The sequence below is a fragment of the Nothobranchius furzeri genome, chromosome 16 (genome assembly GCF_043380555.1).
Source record: "Nothobranchius furzeri strain GRZ-AD chromosome 16, NfurGRZ-RIMD1, whole genome shotgun sequence".
NCBI lineage: Eukaryota > Metazoa > Chordata > Actinopteri > Cyprinodontiformes > Nothobranchiidae > Nothobranchius > Nothobranchius furzeri.
In genome coordinates, this window is record NC_091756.1 from 27233741 (window position 1) to 27252829 (window position 19089).

A 19089-nucleotide genomic window follows, 5' to 3' on the forward strand; every position below is an offset into this window, starting at 1 on the left:
CCTCTGGCTCTGGAAGTGTATGGCGAATGGTAAGACTGAGAGATCCAATTAACTCTGAACTTTCTCTGCTGTGTGTCTTTAATGTGTTTCTTGAAGAAACATAATATCGGCCTATAAGGATTTATGATGTGCGAAGATTTTACCCTGTTTAATGGGATGTCCGAGCCCGTGGACATTTCAAGACACAATGTTTAAAGTATCAATGGTGTTACTCATTATCCATTACAATAAAAATACAGAAGTATAAAACAAAGGGCAGAAGTATAAAACAAAGGACAGTTGCAACAGGGCAAAAAAAGAAGAAAAGAAAAAAAAAGAAAAAGAAAAATGTGGTATTCGTCTGGCAGAGAAACCAAAACAAAAAAAAAAGACAACAGAAGACAAAACACCCACACACTCACCGGGAACATGAGTGTAGACACCCCCACCCATAGCTTCTCCAAATGAAGCTGAGCCATCCACATCGCCATTCGGGGTCACAGGCCGAAAACAATTAACTAATGACAAAAGGAAATAAACTCGCTACTTTCCCCTCACACCCCTCAGAAACAGAACAGTATGCCAACAATCGAAAAGGAAAACACTTCAATAGAATCATGGCCTCCATCCATTTACCCAAGTTCTCTGTCTATGAAGTTTTTGGCATCAGCGGGGCTACTGAACATATTTACCTGACCTTGATGATTAACCTGGAGGTGGGAAACGGAGAGAGTATTGGACGTTTTTCTTCCTCAACACATTTAGCACATCTTTAAACCCCCGCCGCTGCTCCATCACCTCCATAGTGTAATCAGGAAAAATGCAGATCCGCCTGCCACTATACTCCAGCGAGCGCTGTCTTCCAAGCCACATGATTTTTTCCTTCTCCTGCGCCAGGTGCACCCGTGCGATGATGGTACACGGGTTGCCGCCCGCCGCTGATTTAGGTTGAAGTATGCGGTGCGCCCTGTTGATCACTACCGGCTTGTCGAAGTTATCCGATCCGAGCAGCTTGGGGATCAGGTGGGACACGAAGTCGGTCGGCCTCCCCTTCTAGGTCCAAGAGCCTGGAGCGAAGCACCTTGTTTTCCTGCTGAACAGCCACCAGCGACGACTCCATATGTTGAATGCGCTGCTCAAGGTCCGTGGCCCGGTTTTCCACGTCATTCACCCTCTCTGCTAAAACTTGTTGATCTGTCACGAGGCGCTGAAACTTTTCCTCAAATTTGTCAAATCTTTCATTAAAGACGTTGGTGATGGACCTTGAGATATTTTGCCATATAGGCGGTACCTCATCTTCCTCGTCGTTAGCTGCTTCACGTGGGCTATTGTTAGCAGCGCGGCTAGCCTTAGCCTCGCCAGCGCAAGGTCCTCCTTCACTTTTACCAGCCATTCCAGGGCTTTGCTTGATAAATAATTGCAGCCAGACAGTGAATATAGTCTTCAGAATGTAGGAGAAGGCAACAATGTTGGCTAAAAAATGTTTGAAGTGCAAAAGTTGTGGTGAACTGAGGAGCTCAGAAAAGCATGTCTAAACAGCAGCCATCTCAACAGCGCCCCCAATATCTTGTGTTTTGCATGGCAGGATTATTAATATGAAGCCATCGAGGACTGGCCAGCAGCTGCGTCCCCAAAGCCGTTGTCTTGGTTCATTGTGAAAGCCAGATCACCACTGGCAGCCAAGCTAATGAACAAATAAATAAGTAAACACAATAAAAAATGAACAGACACAAGCATGATGAAGTGAAAAAGCCATTTGGGTGAACACGGGCAATGTTATTTCTTATCAAAGAAATAGAAAACCATACATTAATTATTCTAATTGCTGCACGCCCTCACACGCACAAACACACGCACACGTGCACACGCGCACACACACACACCAGGATACGCATGCATGGGTCAAGCTGCCTTATTGGTCACTAACAAGAAACAGGACCCAGCTCTTATTATTACTCACACAGTGGGAAATAATACGCCTCAGGTCCAATTATTAGAGATGTTTTCCTTCTGCTGCAATTGATGTTTACAGAAACAGCTCTGGGAATTTCTCCTGCAACTCAAACTGGTTTTAAATCAGTGAAAGCTACATAAACCTCACTTATCTGTTTTTCTTTAGTCATATAAAAGTGGCTAAGAGAGAAGCTCCCCTTCAAAGCTTCAGACACTTTAGAAATAGGATATTGAAACACTTTATTTTTCTCACTGCAAAGTAGGGCTGGGCGATATGGACCAAAACTTATATCTCGATATCTTTTTGCTGAATTCCGATATACGATATATATCTATTATTCCTCCTGTAAAATATTTACAAGTTAACTCATTTCAAGCTGTCTTGAGAAATTATACATAAATCAGTAGATTAAATGCATACAAATGTATTGATTCTTGTCAAACTTTAACCTTAGTGTCTATTCTCTGCCAGTCTGAGCTTTAGAAACACAGGTACAACTGTCTGCTAACACACACACACACACACACACACACACACACACACACACACAGTTGAGAGTTAGAGATGAGAGTTAGAGGTGTATCAAATGTCCCACAGGCATGTTTTAATTACCGTAAATCCTCCTAATACAGGCCCGGGCCTGTATTTGACTCAAGCTCATCAAGCTCCAGGCCTTTATTGGAAGGACGACCAGAATTAGAGGCAGGCCTCAATTTCTATTTGAGCAAAATGAACTAATGGTTCGCTAGAGTTTTTGACAATTAAAATTGCGCCCACATTTTCAAAGTTAAACACATTTCTTTTAACAACGGTAGTTTCTGCTTCTGCCCTCTCCCCCCTCCCCCTGCGCAGCGGCCGCAAACTCACTGATGCGCCTGCAGCCCCTCGGAGTTCCTGCTGCTCTAAACATTAAAATAATTATTTCATTTTCTGTTCCTCACTTCTGATTGCCTTCAATGGTGTCTGTTTGTTGCAACCACCAGGTACAAAAACTAACTTGTTTTTATTTGACTATTTTTCTGTCCTGTCTGTTTATTATCCTCCTGCATCTCCTCTCAATCCTAAAGAAAAACTGCTACCTGGGTTCATATATATTCACCTTTTGAGTTACCTTTGAACTGCAGTTCTAAAAGATCTACCGACCGCAAAAACAGCGGAGTGCTCGCCGGCTACATCAGTTAGGTGCGTCACCGAGGACAAAACAGGTGATGTGCCCTGCTCCACAGCAGCAAAATGCATCAGGCACAACTAAAAGAATAAAAGACAGAAAACATAAAAGGAAACGAGCCGACATGAACGATCGCGTGTTAAATAAATTTTTCAGGTGGCGACACCTGATTTGATAATGTTACTGTGGCCGTGCTCAGGACGCAGATGTCTGGAGCGCGTCAACAATCAGAGCTTTGCATGTGCAAGCTGGTTAAAGTTAGGATGGGGGTGAGGGGAAGGTTAAATTGCAAGAGGGTAAACGTCACAATTTGGTTAAATGTCCATTTTATAAATGTCCGTTTTACGGCGGGTGTCGGTACCAACGCTCTGGCACAGCACGTTGCCTCCCGACGCGTAGGAGCTTGTCACCTGCTGACAGCAGGCTGCTGTCTTTTCAGTGGACTGCATCTTGCCGGTCATTATCACGTGACAGCGACTAGTCGATGACAGGCATAAAAAGTCGCTATAGAGCAGTGAAGTCGACCAGTGACTAGTTCATACAACCCCTACTGACCTCCAGAGTGTTCTGCAGCATAATCAGCACGTTCTCTTTGAACTTGATATCAAATTTTCGCCTCCTCTTCGTCTCCGCACCTGCCAAGGTTAAAGTTACCCTCGCGGTCTATCACTGGCAAATCAAAAGTGAGACAGACGACACAACCCCCCCCCCCACCCCCACCCCCCCACCCCCGTGGTACTTGCTTGTTACCACATTCCACCCGGCCACAATAAAAAAAAAACGGCCATTATTCACCTCCGCCGACTCCGACACTGGCCACAATGTGATACCCGGCCGTTAATTGAATACAGGCCAATATTAGAGGATTTACGGTACATCCTTTTACTAAATAAACTTAAGTGCCTCTATCTATTCATGAATCAAAGAAAAGCACACTTTTAAGTTGATGCCAAAGCTGTTTCAAACAAGCCATCTTTGTTTTGCTCAGTTGTAACATCCCGACCACTAAACCAATAGAGTGTTGTGACTGGCGCACCACCAGGCTGGTCTGGGCTGCTAAGGTTCAAATGGAGCATAGCTAGACCAACATGAAAAATCATTTTGCATGTGCTACGGCCTGACTAGATTTCTAGGCTAAGTTACACTAGGTCTGGGACTAAAACCTAGCAGAAAACCTATTTCTGCTGTTACATAATGTGAAACTGGGAAGACTGTGGGTGTTTCTCCATTCCAAGGAACCTCACCTTGAAGTCTTTGAGATACTAGGAGTAGGAGATACTAGGAGATACGTCATCAGGAGCTGCCAAGACGTGTTCCAATGTTCATGTTCTACCAAGGCGTGTGTTCTCTGTTTGTTAGCTGTTTAGATAGCTGAGCAAGGATACACGGGAGGTGTCTTACAGCCTAGCCTTGGTCAAAAATTTCCCAGAATACAGCGCTGTATTTTCAAAAGGATGCTGGATCAGATGCCCGCAGCTACTTTGGGGTCAAATTTCAAGTTTAAATGTAAGTCAACTCATTTAAAATGTTTTTTTTACATCCAATGAAGTTATCTATGGTTTGTTAGTTTGCTTACTAGTTGTAGCTTAAGTGGCTAGCGGGTAGTAACTCGCTTATTTATTCAATTTAACAATTATACACAATTTAAAAAGTAAAAGGCTCGTTATATATTTATATTGAAACCATACGTATAAAATATAACGCAATCTCCCGTCTCATGTAATGCTACGTGACCATCATGGAAGCTGCAGTCATGTGATGCAAGTCTGTTCCATTTAACTGTTTTATTCAACCAAGGAAGGACAGTGGCCCCGTGAGCAAGGCGCCAAGCCTCGCAAGACATCGCCTCGCAAGGCCTGGCGCCTTGATATTGAGAAACACCCAGTGTTTATTTTTCTAGAAAACAAAATCAACTGTAGAATATATCATGTAAAGACCAGGTTTACTCTTTATTTCAATACATTTGCTATGGTCTCTAGTATAAATGAATGTCGTTTGAGAAGTTATCTGTGGAAAAAAAACCTTGCACACCAGGTTCAGGAAATTGAAGTTACACAGAGCAGAGGGGACCTTCAGACGGAAAGTTTTGGCATCTTATTTACTCATTTTTGGACATCCTGCCTCTGATTTGCTAGCAGCAACACAACTCTACCACTGATTTTTTGCTTTTCCACATTGATGTTTTATCTCCACAAATAACTCAAGCCTGAAGGAGTTCTGCTGTGTGGTGGAGTTGCTGACGCTAATGGTTAGCTTCCACTAGTGAAGCAAAGCTCTGCTCTCTCCTGGATGTTAAATACAGCCTACCATGTAGCCAAGACGTGAAACTTGAAAAATTTTGAATATGGTCCAAAAATTCCAATGCTTAATTAAGAAGCACTGCCCTAATTCACCTTAGACTGAGCCACCAACTAAAGTGTCAGGAAACCTTTGCAGGTGTTTTGGAATCATTAGCTGATTAGAGTGACACTTTGAGACTAGAATATTTAACCTTTTCACAATATTCTAATTGTAAGTGTGTCTCCTATTTTAGTATCCCCCTTTAAGAACTGCACAAATAAATGAACTCTTGCATGATATTCTAATTTTCACCAGTAGATCTGTGAGGCTTTTACTGACACAAGCATTCCCCCGTCCATTTTTTATCGGAAGCTAATGCAGGAAATGGGGGTTGAAGACCATTTTCACGCTCAGCCTGAATCTGAAACTAAGTAAAAATGGGTCCTCACTGTACTTGCTCCTTAAGAAAACAAGTTTTTTGTATTTAGTTTACAATCTCAAATGTTGGGACACTTAAAGCTTCACTGACAAATTTGGAAAACAAATAAGCCTAAAACACATTTTAATGCATTTTAACGATGTTCAAATATATAGGATTTCTCGCATTTGTCTAAAAACCTTTACCAATAACATGTTTCAGACCAAATGCAACTATTGGACCCTCCGGTTGTCTGTCTCGCCGAAACGCCACACTTCTATGGGTCCTCCATTTATTACGCACTCATGTATTTAGCAGCAGAACACAGCTGGTGTGAGAAGTTAGGGACTCAATAATATTAAAGAAGTAGAAACAACCAGCTGCTGCCACTTCAACTTTAGGACAAACTACCAGAGTCCCAAAAGGAAAAATATAATTTCAAGTCAACAAAAGACATTTGGACGTGGAAAATGGCAACTGATGTTTCGTGCTATCTCACTTCATCCGGCATCGCAGGTCTCTGGGTTCTGGCAGAAGCGTCTCGGGGGGGAAACCAAAGGGAAGGGGTCCACGACCGTGTGTGTGTTCAAAATTTATACTTTTGGTTTTTTAACATTTAAATCTAATTCTGAAAGACAATAAGTGTGTTGAACAGCATAAAAGGGTTGTTGGAGCTGAGAAAGGGCCTGATGAGGTATTTATGCAGCTGAGTACATCACAGCATCATTGGCAGAGAAAGGAAAGTTAGTTTGATAATGCTGGGTGCCGATTGTTAAAGTTAAAGTCCCATTAGTTGTCACACACACAGGTGTGTGTGCAAAATTTTTTCTCCGCATTTGACCCATCCCCTGGGGGAATGGTGAGCTGCAGACACAGCCGCGCTCGGGAACTATTTGGTGGTTTAACCCCCCAGTCCAACCCCTTAATGCTGAGTGTCAAGCAGGGAGGCATTGGGTCCCATTTTTTCAAAGTCTTTGGTATGACCCGACCAGGAATCAAACCCCTGATCTCCCAGTCTCAGGGCGGACACTCTACCACTATGTACTGAACAAATGGGGAGGTCCCAGATATGATCCCTCAGGCAAACATTTAGGTACATGAAGCTGGACGTGATGCCTTCTGCCTTCATACACTGAGGTTTGTTGGGCAAGTAGATTTTAAACCAGGTGAGGGCATGTTCTGAGACTCAATAGGTGGACTGGTCCACAAGCCTTCTCTTTCTGGCCCCCGGACCGGACCTTTCACTCTGTTAAAATATACCACTACCAAACTGTCATAGTGCCGGCTATACGTATTCTAACAGCACAACCCCCCACCCCTAAACTTGTAGGTATGAAAAAATTGTTACTTTTACCTCAATGAGTTTGCGTTCGTAGCTGGCCGCCAGCTCCTCTACGTCACCTATAAACTTATTCTGCAGGATGGGGGCCTGGTCTTCACTGGACTGCAACACTGACAAGGCTGCAGGACAACAGACACAAAAAATAAGAGTGGTGAGTAGATGCAATGAACTGCATCATCAGTCAATATGCACATCACTTGCAAAAACAGATGACCGTATATTTTTTAATTAACGTCACAGAAGAAGACCTGAAATTATTCTTGCAGGAAAGAGAGGGGTGCGTAAGAAAAACAGCACAGAGCTGCTCACTGTTTTCCCCCCCAAGTAAAAACACTGTTCTGTCAGAATGATAAACTCCTCTTCACTCACCCTTGGTTTGTTTACTCTAACTTCCTGTTTAGAGGGAGTTTATTGTTTCTTTGCACAAGTGTCGCTCACTAACTGGCTAAAGTCATCCCGTCGCAGCCTGAAGCGGTGCTTCCAAACTCATAAACATCAGCTAACCCAGTTCCCTTCAAAACAAATGGCAGAACTTAGCAACCCTCTTTCACATGGCGGGTGTAAGATGGATTGTTTTTCACCTTTGAAAAAGCAAATAAACTCTTATTTCACTGCCTCCACACAAAGCCAACACTCAGGGAAAGAAACTTCCTGGGGATGGATAGAGGGTGTTATGGTCAAGGAATAAAAGAAACTCAGCAAATCCAAGAGTGCCATGGAGCTCAAATAGGCTTGTTGTGATGTCTGTTTGGGGAGACGTTTTAGAAAACACACAATCTGACTGTGATTAGACAGAGTAGGACCCCAGCAAGAGTCTCTAAACAGAATCAAATAGGTAAGGAAGAAGGAAGCTGATAAAGGTCCAGAAAAGAAAAGCTGATGAGAATCATAAATCAACTTCTGCAGGTCTGAGACGTTCCACCCAAACCTCAATGTCAAAATAAGATTTTGATTAACAGGAATGAGTTCAGAATCGAAACGCAACAATGGTTCAAACTAGGTTGGGTTATTTTGACTGCTCTGCTTAAAGATTATTTGGAACCAGCATTATGTTTTAGTGTTAGTATTTGTACTTGTACCCCGTGATGTCCACCCTATATGTTTTCAAAGATCCACTACGGTATACATTTAAGGACTTGGTCAAATACGATTCCTATTTGTATAAAAGCATGACCTTGAGTGGATTCAGTTGAAATGGGAAAATTACACTCTAAAATAAATGACTTGATGAGTGGTTTTGAATCAAACACCATGTAAACCAAAGACAATGGGCTCAGATCTTGAGCAGTAATTTGATATCCATCATTTCACTAGTAATCACAATTGTTGAACATCAATATATCCAAACTTGCAGACTCATCATTCATGGAGTTTTCATTTTTGGATGGTGTTGACATTTTTAAATTAACTTTGTAAATTTTACTCCATCGTCCTGTTTTATTTTGGTAGTTTCTAACTCTCTGTAGCTGTGGCTACATTGTAGCTCATCCCCACCAGCGTGTGAATGTGTGTGTGAATGGGAGGGTGAATGATTGTGTTGAAAAGCGCCTTGGGGGGTTGTAGAACCCTAGGGTGCTATACAAATCCAGGTCATTTACCACAGATGAACATTTCAGATTCAATAAGAATGTTCTTATGGATATCTGGAATGATAAATAAGACTAGGAACAACAGAATTATGCTTATTTGGAATACATATGCAGTCTACCTAATAAATGTTAAAAAGGCCATCTTAGGGTTTTAAGGATTCTGAGATATCTCAAACGTATTTCCCATTAGCGCAGTTGTTATTATGGATTTCCTTAGTTATAATTTCTACAACACTAATGTCTTCATTTGCAAATTTGACCTTTAAGAATATGATTCTTAAGAATACAACTCGGATAAATTAAAATATTGCTATATAATACAGGACTAAGGACTGAGGTCCAATTGCTGATTAAATGTTAAACCAGCTTGACATAGACCAGCTCACTCTATGCGTGTCCTGCTCAAAGAGATAAATACAGTCCTGCTTTCACTCACCTCCTCACCTTTCTGAAGAGCTATTCATTTTTCTTTCTTCCTCCTTTACAGGTTTGTTCCTACCAATATTTACCATATTCATTATATTAATGACATAATTTTCCCAAGCATTGTGCAAACGCCACCCACTCCCTCCTTCCAGTGTTTGGAAGTACGTGTGAGTGGTGCTGTGCCTTCGAACTGGAGGCATGCACGCATGTGTGTTCATTTTTACTGTTTGTATCATCATCATATTTTACACTGAAACCAAAATGCTCTCATACATGCAACTAAAACGCCGCTTTTCTCATTTGGATTGAACAGGTGATACCTTGGCTTTCTACTTGACCAATCTGCATACCACGTGCTTGCAGAATCCTAGATCTGTATGGATCAAAGATTAATGATGATCCATTGCACCCCTACCATGAGGTCTGTTTCAAAATCTCAATGGAAAGTCCAGCACCCTAAAAGGATTAAAATAACCAATCTGAAACGTCCATCTGCATCCTACATGGTCTCCGTGGTACAATGTGGACATCTACTTCAATATCAGTCTCTGGCTCCAGAACGAGGCTTCACCGTATTTTGGTCGTCCATCTTTAAAATGCTTACTAACTTTGGTGGGCATGTGTGTTTCCAAGGATGCTTTCTTCTAATTGGCTGTCTTCATCATGGCCCATGATGCTTTGCGGGTTACATCATAAATGGGTGGAGCTCACACAGGTGGAGGTGTGATTTCACTGAATCCAAGCATTTCATTTCCTGTCACCAATACAGGCTGACAAAAATAACTCATATTTAAGATAAAACACATTTCAATAGTGACAATGGTCCAATTTTATCATCAATTGTGCCTACCTTTGCTCTCAAAGGTTTAAAATAGCATGTGGATCAATTACTCCTACATTTCTCCCAGGCCTGTAACACAATGGGATTTGTACTGTTTACCATCACAAACATACTTCTAATGTTTTGTGAAGTCCTACAACAAGTGCCTAAAATCTCACCAAGATCGTGCAAAAACTTCCAATGTTCTGCCACTGTGTCTGTGAGCATTTTGGGCTGTTAGCTTTAAGAAGATGTCAGGCGCCAGGCCAGAGATACGAAGAGAGAGAGTGTGAATACATTTTTTAGCCTCTGTCAATCTGGAACCTAAACAGGCATTCTCAGGAGGAAGTCCTCACCAGAAGGTTTCAAATTACAAGTGAAATAATATGTCCATGTGTTAACAGACATCCCCACCTATTGTACTTGGAAATTAGTGAGTTTTTCTTGACTAAGCCATGTGTTGAAATAAGGTGGTAGAACCTTAAGGAAACTTCTAAAAAGAAACCACTTCGACAAGGTTCCGCTTTTAAGTGTTGATTTTCAAGAGTGTGGGTGAAGTTTAGAAGGTTAAAAAAATCCTGAAGATAAAAGACCACTGAAAGTCTTTCCTGAATGATGAGATGCAGCGCTGAAAAGCAAGTTGCATACGTCTCTTAAATTAAAATTCAATTTTAAGCCTTTATTGAACTAGAATTGGACATGGACAATTCATGGATAAGATAAAAAATATTCTCTCACACAGACTCCCACTTCTAAGGAGGCTGACATGATGCATTATGATGGCTTCTGCAAAGGACCTGCAATCCCCAAGCTTATCTCAGGCCCATCCATTACAGTGTGAAGCCCAACAACCAAGGAAACTACAGCACACAAACATGCCTGCATGCACACAGTCACAAAGAATGATGCCATAAAATTCCAGAAAAATCGACTTCCTCTGTGAGCTACAAGTCCTACGAAAGATGCACAAAAAAGAGCAACAACATAAAGATGGTAAACCAACAGAACCAACCTGGGGATTGCGGACTATCTTTAGTATGATACCACTATACCTCAGATCTTATTTTCTTCTCCCCTTTCAGTAGAAAATATGGTGTTGTTAATATTGATATACTTGAGATGATGAAACTATTACAAACACAGGAGTCAATGATAAAGGAAAAACAAAAAGGACAAAGAATAGGATGATAAAGAAGGAGAAAACCACACCCTTGTGTTTTTATGTATTTATATGTTTATTTATTTATTTCAGGGAATTGGGAAGAGAGCTGTTCTGAAAATGCAGAAAAACACCAGCTCGTTGTGTAGAGGTAAAAACCATTTAAGAATAATTTGGGTGACCAGGTAAATGGTAAATGTGCCTTCTAGAGTCCTGGAACCCCCCAAGGTGCTTTACAACACAATCATTAACACACCCATTCACATGCTGGTGGTGATGAGCTACATTGTAGCCACAGCTGCCCTAGACCACACTGACAAAGGTGAGTCTGCCATACACAGACGCCACTGGTACCTCCAACCACCACCTGCAGGCGAGGTTGGTTAAGTGTCTTGCCCAAGTACACAACGTCAGCAACAGACTAAGTGGGGCTTGAACCTGCAACCATCCGATTACGGGCAAGCACTTAACTCCTGGGCCACTGTCGTCAAACAAAGTGTGAAAATATTAAGAAACACAGCTAAAAAAAACTCTGCTTCCCACTTTCCTGCCAGCTGCAGGTTCAACATAAGGCTGCTGGAGAATAGAACTACAAAGCAGTGCAAGAATCTCCACTGTTAATGATGGAGATGGCTGTACAAGGAATCCTGGGATTTGTAGTTTTAATGGCTGCCTCTCACATTTCAGAGGCTAGGTTATCTCGGAGACATCTCTACTGCAACCACTGAACATTCTCCCTCTCCTGCTATTAACTTTTTTACTTTTTGATCATATAATGTGATACTTCTAGCTAATCTGTTTATTTCTGCTAAAGGTTTCTTCCTGTTAAAGGGGAGTTTTTCCTCTCTACTGTCACTACACACATGCTAAGGGACAACAGAGTGAATGCTACATGTCAGTGACTCAATGCAATCTGCAGGGTTTCCTTGGAGGAAACACTGTTAACTAACTATGAACTGAACTCAACACATTATTTAGTAGGTTCAATTGGAATGCTTGCTCTGAAAAGGGCCTTGAGATTACTTGTGTAATGAACTGGTGCTTTAGAAATAAACTCAATTTAATTGAATTTGTGTTTTATTTTCATACTTTGTTCATCATACAGTTTAGGCCAGGGCTATTCAATTCCAGGCCTTGAGGGCCGTTATCCAGCACGTTTTAGTTTTAACCCTGCTTCAACACACCTGATTTCAATGAGCAGATGATTAACAGGCTTCTGCAGAGCCTGATGAGCTGCTACACAGGTGACTCAATCACTTAATCTAGTGTGTTGGACCAGAGAAACCACTAAAACGTGCTGGATACCGGCCCTCGAGGCCCGCATTTGAATTGGCCTGGTTTAGGCATTAACCTCCACAAAATGGCCCAACTCTGCCACTTGCTAGCATAACATTGTTCTGTCTTTTTAACATGCAAATTCTAGAAATCTTATAGGCTATTTTTTTAGTAAACTTCTCCTTTATCAGTCTTGTGAAATGTCCCCACTCTTTGAGTCGACTTAGCACATTGCCTCCCATTCAAAAAAGAGATGTACTCCCCAGCCCCTGCAGAAGCCCTTAGAAAGATAGTCCAGAAGGATATTTTATAAAGCGTCTCTCAAGATAAAAATCATGAGGCGCTTCACAAGAACATATTTTTTTTAAGTATAAAGTAGTATGTAGATTACAAACGTATATTGAATTGAATTGAATGCTTTATTAACAGACACATCGGTCCAAAAACATTTAAACATTGATTAAAATTCAAGAACAATAAATAAAGTCAAATGCATATAATAAAATATATCAATTTAAAAGAATGAATAAGAATACATAATAGCTTTGGCTAAAAAATAACTCAAAATTATCAAGTAGACTAAAATGTATAGAGAGTGCTAATCCAATATTTCCAGTAGCACGGTGTATATCTAGTGTCACTGTGTGCAGGAGAGGCCAATGCTTTGATTATCTCATTATCAGAGCTATTTAATCTACACATGAATTTGTGCATGAAATTCCTCCATACAGCGTTAAATCCAGGTGCATTACACATTGCAAACATATGACTCACACTAGTACATCTTGGGAATTTGAGTAATATCCTGAATGCATCATTATATGCAACCCTTAACTTTCTCATCGTTTCCATCTTAAACTGGCACCATAACTGAGATGTAGAAAGTGGAGAACAGTAAGCTCTAAAGAGCTCTATCTTGACATCTGTGCATATATATAGTTTTTGAGCTAGCATATTAGCTGAGGCAAACATTCTACAGCATTGACGCCGAACATCATCATCATCATCACATAGATCAGGTCTAATTACTGTATGTGACCTCAATATTTCACCTTGTGAACTACATCCAAAGCCTGATTGGCCAAGAAATGTTCCTTTTTGATAATCTTTTGTTCTGATCATCATGACAACACTCTTTTTGGGGTTGAATATAATATCATGTTTCTCTCCATAGCAAATACACACCTCAAGCAGCTGCTGCAGACCAGCACTGTATGGGGAAAGTACCACCAAATAATTAGCATACATGAGGTGACATGAGGTGATTGAACCAATGATTTCCCACCATACAACCAGTCCTGCGCTCTTTTAATTTAACAGATAGTTCATCCATATATATATTGAACAGGATCGGCGACAGTATTCCTCCCTGTCTAACCCCATTTGATACAAAAAAGCGATCAGAAGTAGACCTCCCACACTTCGCGTGTAAGGTTTGGTTTTCATACCAGTATTTTTAAATCTGTATTAGGTACAAGGGGACACCTCGCTCCTTGAGTTTTCCAAAAAGTTTACCATGATTTACTCGGTCAAATGCTTTAGTCGCAGCAAGAAAGCTCATGAACACGAATGAATTATGACTCCTATACTGACTCACAATTTCCTTCAGTGCATAAATGCTCAAGATCAGTGCCATGCCCCACTTTAAATCCAAACTGAGAGTCTGTAGTTCTAGCAAATAGCATCAGTTTGCCCAAAAGAGCATGTTCAAGCACTTTAGACAAAACATTAGCCAGAGCAATAAGACCATAATTTTCTGAACTATTACTTCTGTCATTTTTGTCCTTAATTACTGGCACCAATAGGATAGTCATTAAGTCATCGGGCAAAAATCCCTGTCTCAAAAATCCGCTATATGACCGACTTTATGAATGGATGAATGAGATACACATTAAACTTGATTAAATATTACTAAAATGCTAACCTAAGGTGGGTTAATTTGATGTATTCAAACATACAGCCTGAATAAAAAAAACATGATCTTAAAATGAACATTTGTGTAGTCGTGTCCGCCTGCATAATGCTGCGTGTGTGTGCTTCTCCTGACACATTATGTGACGCACCACAATGTTGAGTCCTTGGTGTGTTTTCAGCTTTTATCACCAGCTCCACAAACTGTTGGGCCACGGCATATATATGCTGCTTCCTCGCAGTATCGTAACCCAGACTGACTTGTTTCATATCAAAGAAAGTATCAAGATCACCTGTTGATGCATCTTATCCTCATCAGAGAAAGCCAGTCTTGTCATGTGACAGGAAGGGCTGAATGCTCATTTCTGTTAAAAAATGAACAAGTAGCACAAAAGCTGGTGAGCAAAAAGCCAGAGTGACAGTAAGCTTCTTACTGAGGAGTCAGTCAGGAAACAAACTACCTGGTACTGTTGTAAAGAAAACAGTCCCAGTAACGCTCTGTTCTCTGGTGGGAAATCACATCCTTTACACAGTTCAAGATAAACAAATATGGTAACAAGTACAGATATTTAAAGGCCCAATGTGTGATATTTCATCTTATAAGTTATCAAATTTCTTGTATCACATTCTCAAATTTGTTTTTTTTAATGATAATTCAAACAAGCATTTATTCTAAGCATTATTATTAGCTTTATATTTTAATATTTTAGACAAAAGAAGCAGACCGGTGCTCCATATGGCATGCGCCATCTTAAAATACAGTGACCTTTTAGGGACATACAACATATTAAGCTTCGCATTTGATGTTTGCGTTTTTAAATGATGTAACCTCAAAGAAACAGCAGGGGGCAGAAGTGCGCCTTGTAAGCATGCAGTCTGACAAAGTAACTAAGAAGAAGAAGAAACTAGCCACACCGTACTTCTAGCGATGGAGGATCACACATATTCTACAAGCAAACTTGAGAAACGGGATAGTTTGAAAGCGCTTGAAAGCGCCGATCTTCTAGACTTTATTGCAGCTCTGCCTCTTCCTCTTGTGCGTGGGACGTTGCGGCTGGTTTGAGCAAATTCGGCTCCTTCATCTTGGGATGCTTGCCCTGCTTCTGTTGCATGTCTAACACCTCTGCCTCTCTGTGCGCTGGCACACGTCTGTCCTCTCCCTCTTCCTCTCCCTCTTCCTCGCCCTCTTCCTCTCCCTCGTCCTCTGTCTGTCTCCACTGATGAACCATCGGATGATATCTGACTCTGTTTACAGAGAGAAAACAATTACAGACTACACTACCTTGTATATTTCCAAAATGGCAAATAGAAATATAACATTTCTCAAATAAAATGAACAAAATATTGTCATTTTTTGTAGTCAGAAGTCATCACTAACTAGCTGCCGTTTGCTATTAGCAAACATAACTGACATAAAAAAGTTTTTCTTATTCAAAACCTATTTAGATTAAATTAATAAAATAAGTTAGATGAAAACAACTAACCTGTTCGCTGACTTGAAAGCTGGAATTAGATGATGACATGCTGCCGTTTACAGCAACACGATTTTGTATTGTATTTGTTATATTTGTTAATAAAGTTTTAAATAATGATTAAAAAAACCCTTTTTGATCCTCGGGGGCTCCAATAGCTGCAATACCGACTCTAAACTGCGTGGTGCTAAAGAGTCGGATCTTTTTACTATGATTTCTGTGAATTTCACACACGGGGCCTTTAAATTTAATAAAATAAACCAACTCTGAGTCCTTGCTTTAACGTTTAATATGAAAAAATCTGAATGAATGTTTGCGGTCTGAAGACAAATGTTAAAAATGAATAAAGTTGAGTTAAAATGATTCAGATATTATTTGAGTTAGGGTAAGGGTGGGAAATATGACAAAGACTAATATCGCTAATGAATCTATTAAAAACACAAATCTGACTTTTCTTTGATAATCTCAGAATCAGTGTTTGAGGCGATCCATGAGTTTGATGAAAAATCACAGAACGTACTTATCAAAAACGCACAGCTTTTTCCTGGCGACTGTTTTTCTCCCAATTCCAGAAATGTTCATCGGTGTTCATCTGAATCCATCCATCTCCAGAGACTTCTCTCGAGTGTGACCAAATGGTCTACTTTCCCTAGGAAATTCAGCTGAGGGGTGTTTAAACAGGCCAGTGAGGAACTCTCCACTACAGAAAAGGGGCCAAATAGAAAGCAGCACTCGGTACAGTGAAGTTTTACTTTAGCTTCAGTGGCTGTACGGAATGTTTTCTGCTTTTAAATTACCTCCTGACACCATAAAACTGCTGTCAGGTACAAAGGAAGTCCATGTCTACCAGGAAACAAACCGGCAATTTAGAAAGCAAAGATTTCACCGGGGACTTACCTCACAAACGTAGTTAAATTACCAGAATAAATGTCCGCTCATGTTTCTTTTACGCTCAGAGGAAGAAAAAAATCTTCCAAGAGTGGGAGAAGAGCATAACATTCCTGTCTGGTTGTTTTCTTCCATTATCGGTAGTTGATGGCTTTGTATACAAACAACTATACACTCAAAACCAGAGGTGTGTATAACACACCGAATGTGTGTCATGAGCCGGGCTGAGTAATCTTCCCATCTTCACCATCTCTGAGTGTTCTGTTTGCAGGAGAGGGAGCGGCAGCTGCATCTCGTCAGCTAATCAGCGAGTTGGATACTTAAGGAGGATGGTGAACACTACGACGCCAGATGATTGCTACTGACTGGTAGTTTCTAGTCACTTGTACTCGTCTCTAGGTCTCCCAGTGAATTGTGTGACTTTTTGGAACTCTCGTAACTCTTGGATGTTTTTGAACAACCTACCTCAGGTCTTGCTTTGCATCAGGAACCCCCACGCTGAATCCATAGGACTCCACACCGGCTCCTCTTCTTCATTCAGCCATCCACCCGTCTGGACCGGCTCGCTCTCCATCAACCCTCCACTCCCTCTCCAGCTCCGAACCTCCCTCTTGGACAAACCCCCGGCTCACTACCTCCCCTTACTCCCCTTCTAGACTACATCTCCCAGGACTCATCTCTGTTGTTCTCCCCTCTAGACACTGCCTTCCCGTTCCTTCACCCGCTGGACTTCCTGTGGGCCCTTAGTTAACATTCTCCTTTAATAAAAGATTGTTATTTTTCCTTTAACCATTGTCCTGTACTGATTCTGCATGTCTTGGGTTAGACTCTTGCCCCAAACCATGACAGAATCATCCGGCCAAACCGCTAACCCCGCAGAATCAGTTCTCAGCAGGAACAGACCCTGCCGCTGCTTATGGAGCAACTCATCGCTGCCAACCAACGCTATCAACAGTTGGAGACCAAGGTTCGACAGATCCATGACTGTCTGTCTCAACCATCTGCAGCCGTCTCCTCCAGCGGAACCATCATCAGCCGCTCCAGCAGCCGCTGTTTCCCCCGGACCGGAAGACTCAGGTCCCATGGAGGGCACCCACTTCCGCCTCTGCCATCAGCGACTTTCTGTGGTGAATTTAAGGAATGCCACAGTTTTCTGCTCCAGTGTAAATTGACTTTTGAACGTTGTCCCACAGCTTTCTTCTCTGAGTCCGCAAAGATTTCCTACATAGTTGGGCTTTTGCGAGGGAAAGCGCTGAGGTGGGCAGAGGCTAAGAGCCACAATGACGCTTTTTTACATGGACCATTTAGGGATTTTTTAAGCCGATTTTAAATTGACTTTTGGAGGCTTTGGGTCCAGCTCGGACATCAGAATGTAGCTGTGGACTCTCTCGCAAGGCAGGAAATCGGTGGCATACATGGCGGTGGATTTTCGCATCCTGGCGGCTCGGATGACCTGGAACGAGGACGCTCTCATTGCAGCTTTCACCGAGGCCCAGAACAATCGGGTTAGGAACCAGTTGGCCCTGTGCCCCGAACCCGGCTTGTTGGAGGAGCTCATCAGACTGGACATCTCCATCGATAAACGACACCTCGAGTTGAGACGACAAGAACCGGGACAGAGTGCGTCATCTTCTCAGGAACGGTTTCCAGGAGCTAGAGGGCGCTCCGCAGCAGACTCCACATCAACAGAGGAACCCATGCAGATGGGTAGGACTCGACTCTCTCAGGAGGAGAGAGAGCATCGATTAAGGTCTGGCCTTTGCTTGTACTGTGGTGTATCTGGACATTTTGCCAATAACTGCCCAGCTCTGTTAAAAGGCAGAGCCTGCCGGTAAGACCGGGACTTCTGGTGGGCGGTAACTCAGACTGTTAGTTCTCGGTGCTCTTTACCGTGCTCTGTGCTTTTTAACTCAATGCAGATCCAACTCGAGGCCCTTCTGGACTCGGGCTGTGAGCAGTCCCTGCTGGACCCCAACTGGTGGCTGAATGGAGGATTCCCACCACCCGGTTGGCCACTCCTCTCTCAGTCTCCTCTCTGGACAATCAAAACCTCTCCACCATCACCCACCAGACTGTTCCCCTCCGTATTATGGTGTCAGGTAACCTCACTGAGCCCCTGGTTTTTTATGTGTTCCCTTCTCCTCAGTCGCCGTTGGTGCTTGGTCATTCCTGGTTGGTTCACCACAACCCCATACTAGACTGGAGGGAAAACAAGATCATAGGTTGGAGTCCGGAGTGCTCCCAACGATGTCTATGTTCTGCCTCTCCGACCACCTGTGGACCCAAAACCCCTCCAACGGAGAACATAGACCTCTCTGATGTGCCTCTGCTTACCGTGACCTTAAGCAAGTATTTAGCAAAGACCGTGCATCTTCGTTACCACCTTACAGGCCCTTCGACTGTGCTAT

At 42.1% G+C, this 19089-nt stretch overlaps 1 protein-coding gene across 2 annotated transcripts in view; it reads right to left on the reverse strand.

The window, feature by feature from the left end:
• Positions 1–19089, reverse strand: part of snx29 (sorting nexin 29) — a 298365-nt gene that overhangs the window by 160750 nt on the left and 118526 nt on the right. For both annotated transcript variants that reach the window (XM_015963689.3, XM_054749014.2), the window contains exon 15: positions 7154–7260. In XM_015963689.3, coding sequence (XP_015819175.1) covers positions 7154–7260 — 107 coding nt within the window. The remainder of the gene's footprint in view (positions 1–7153; positions 7261–19089) is intronic.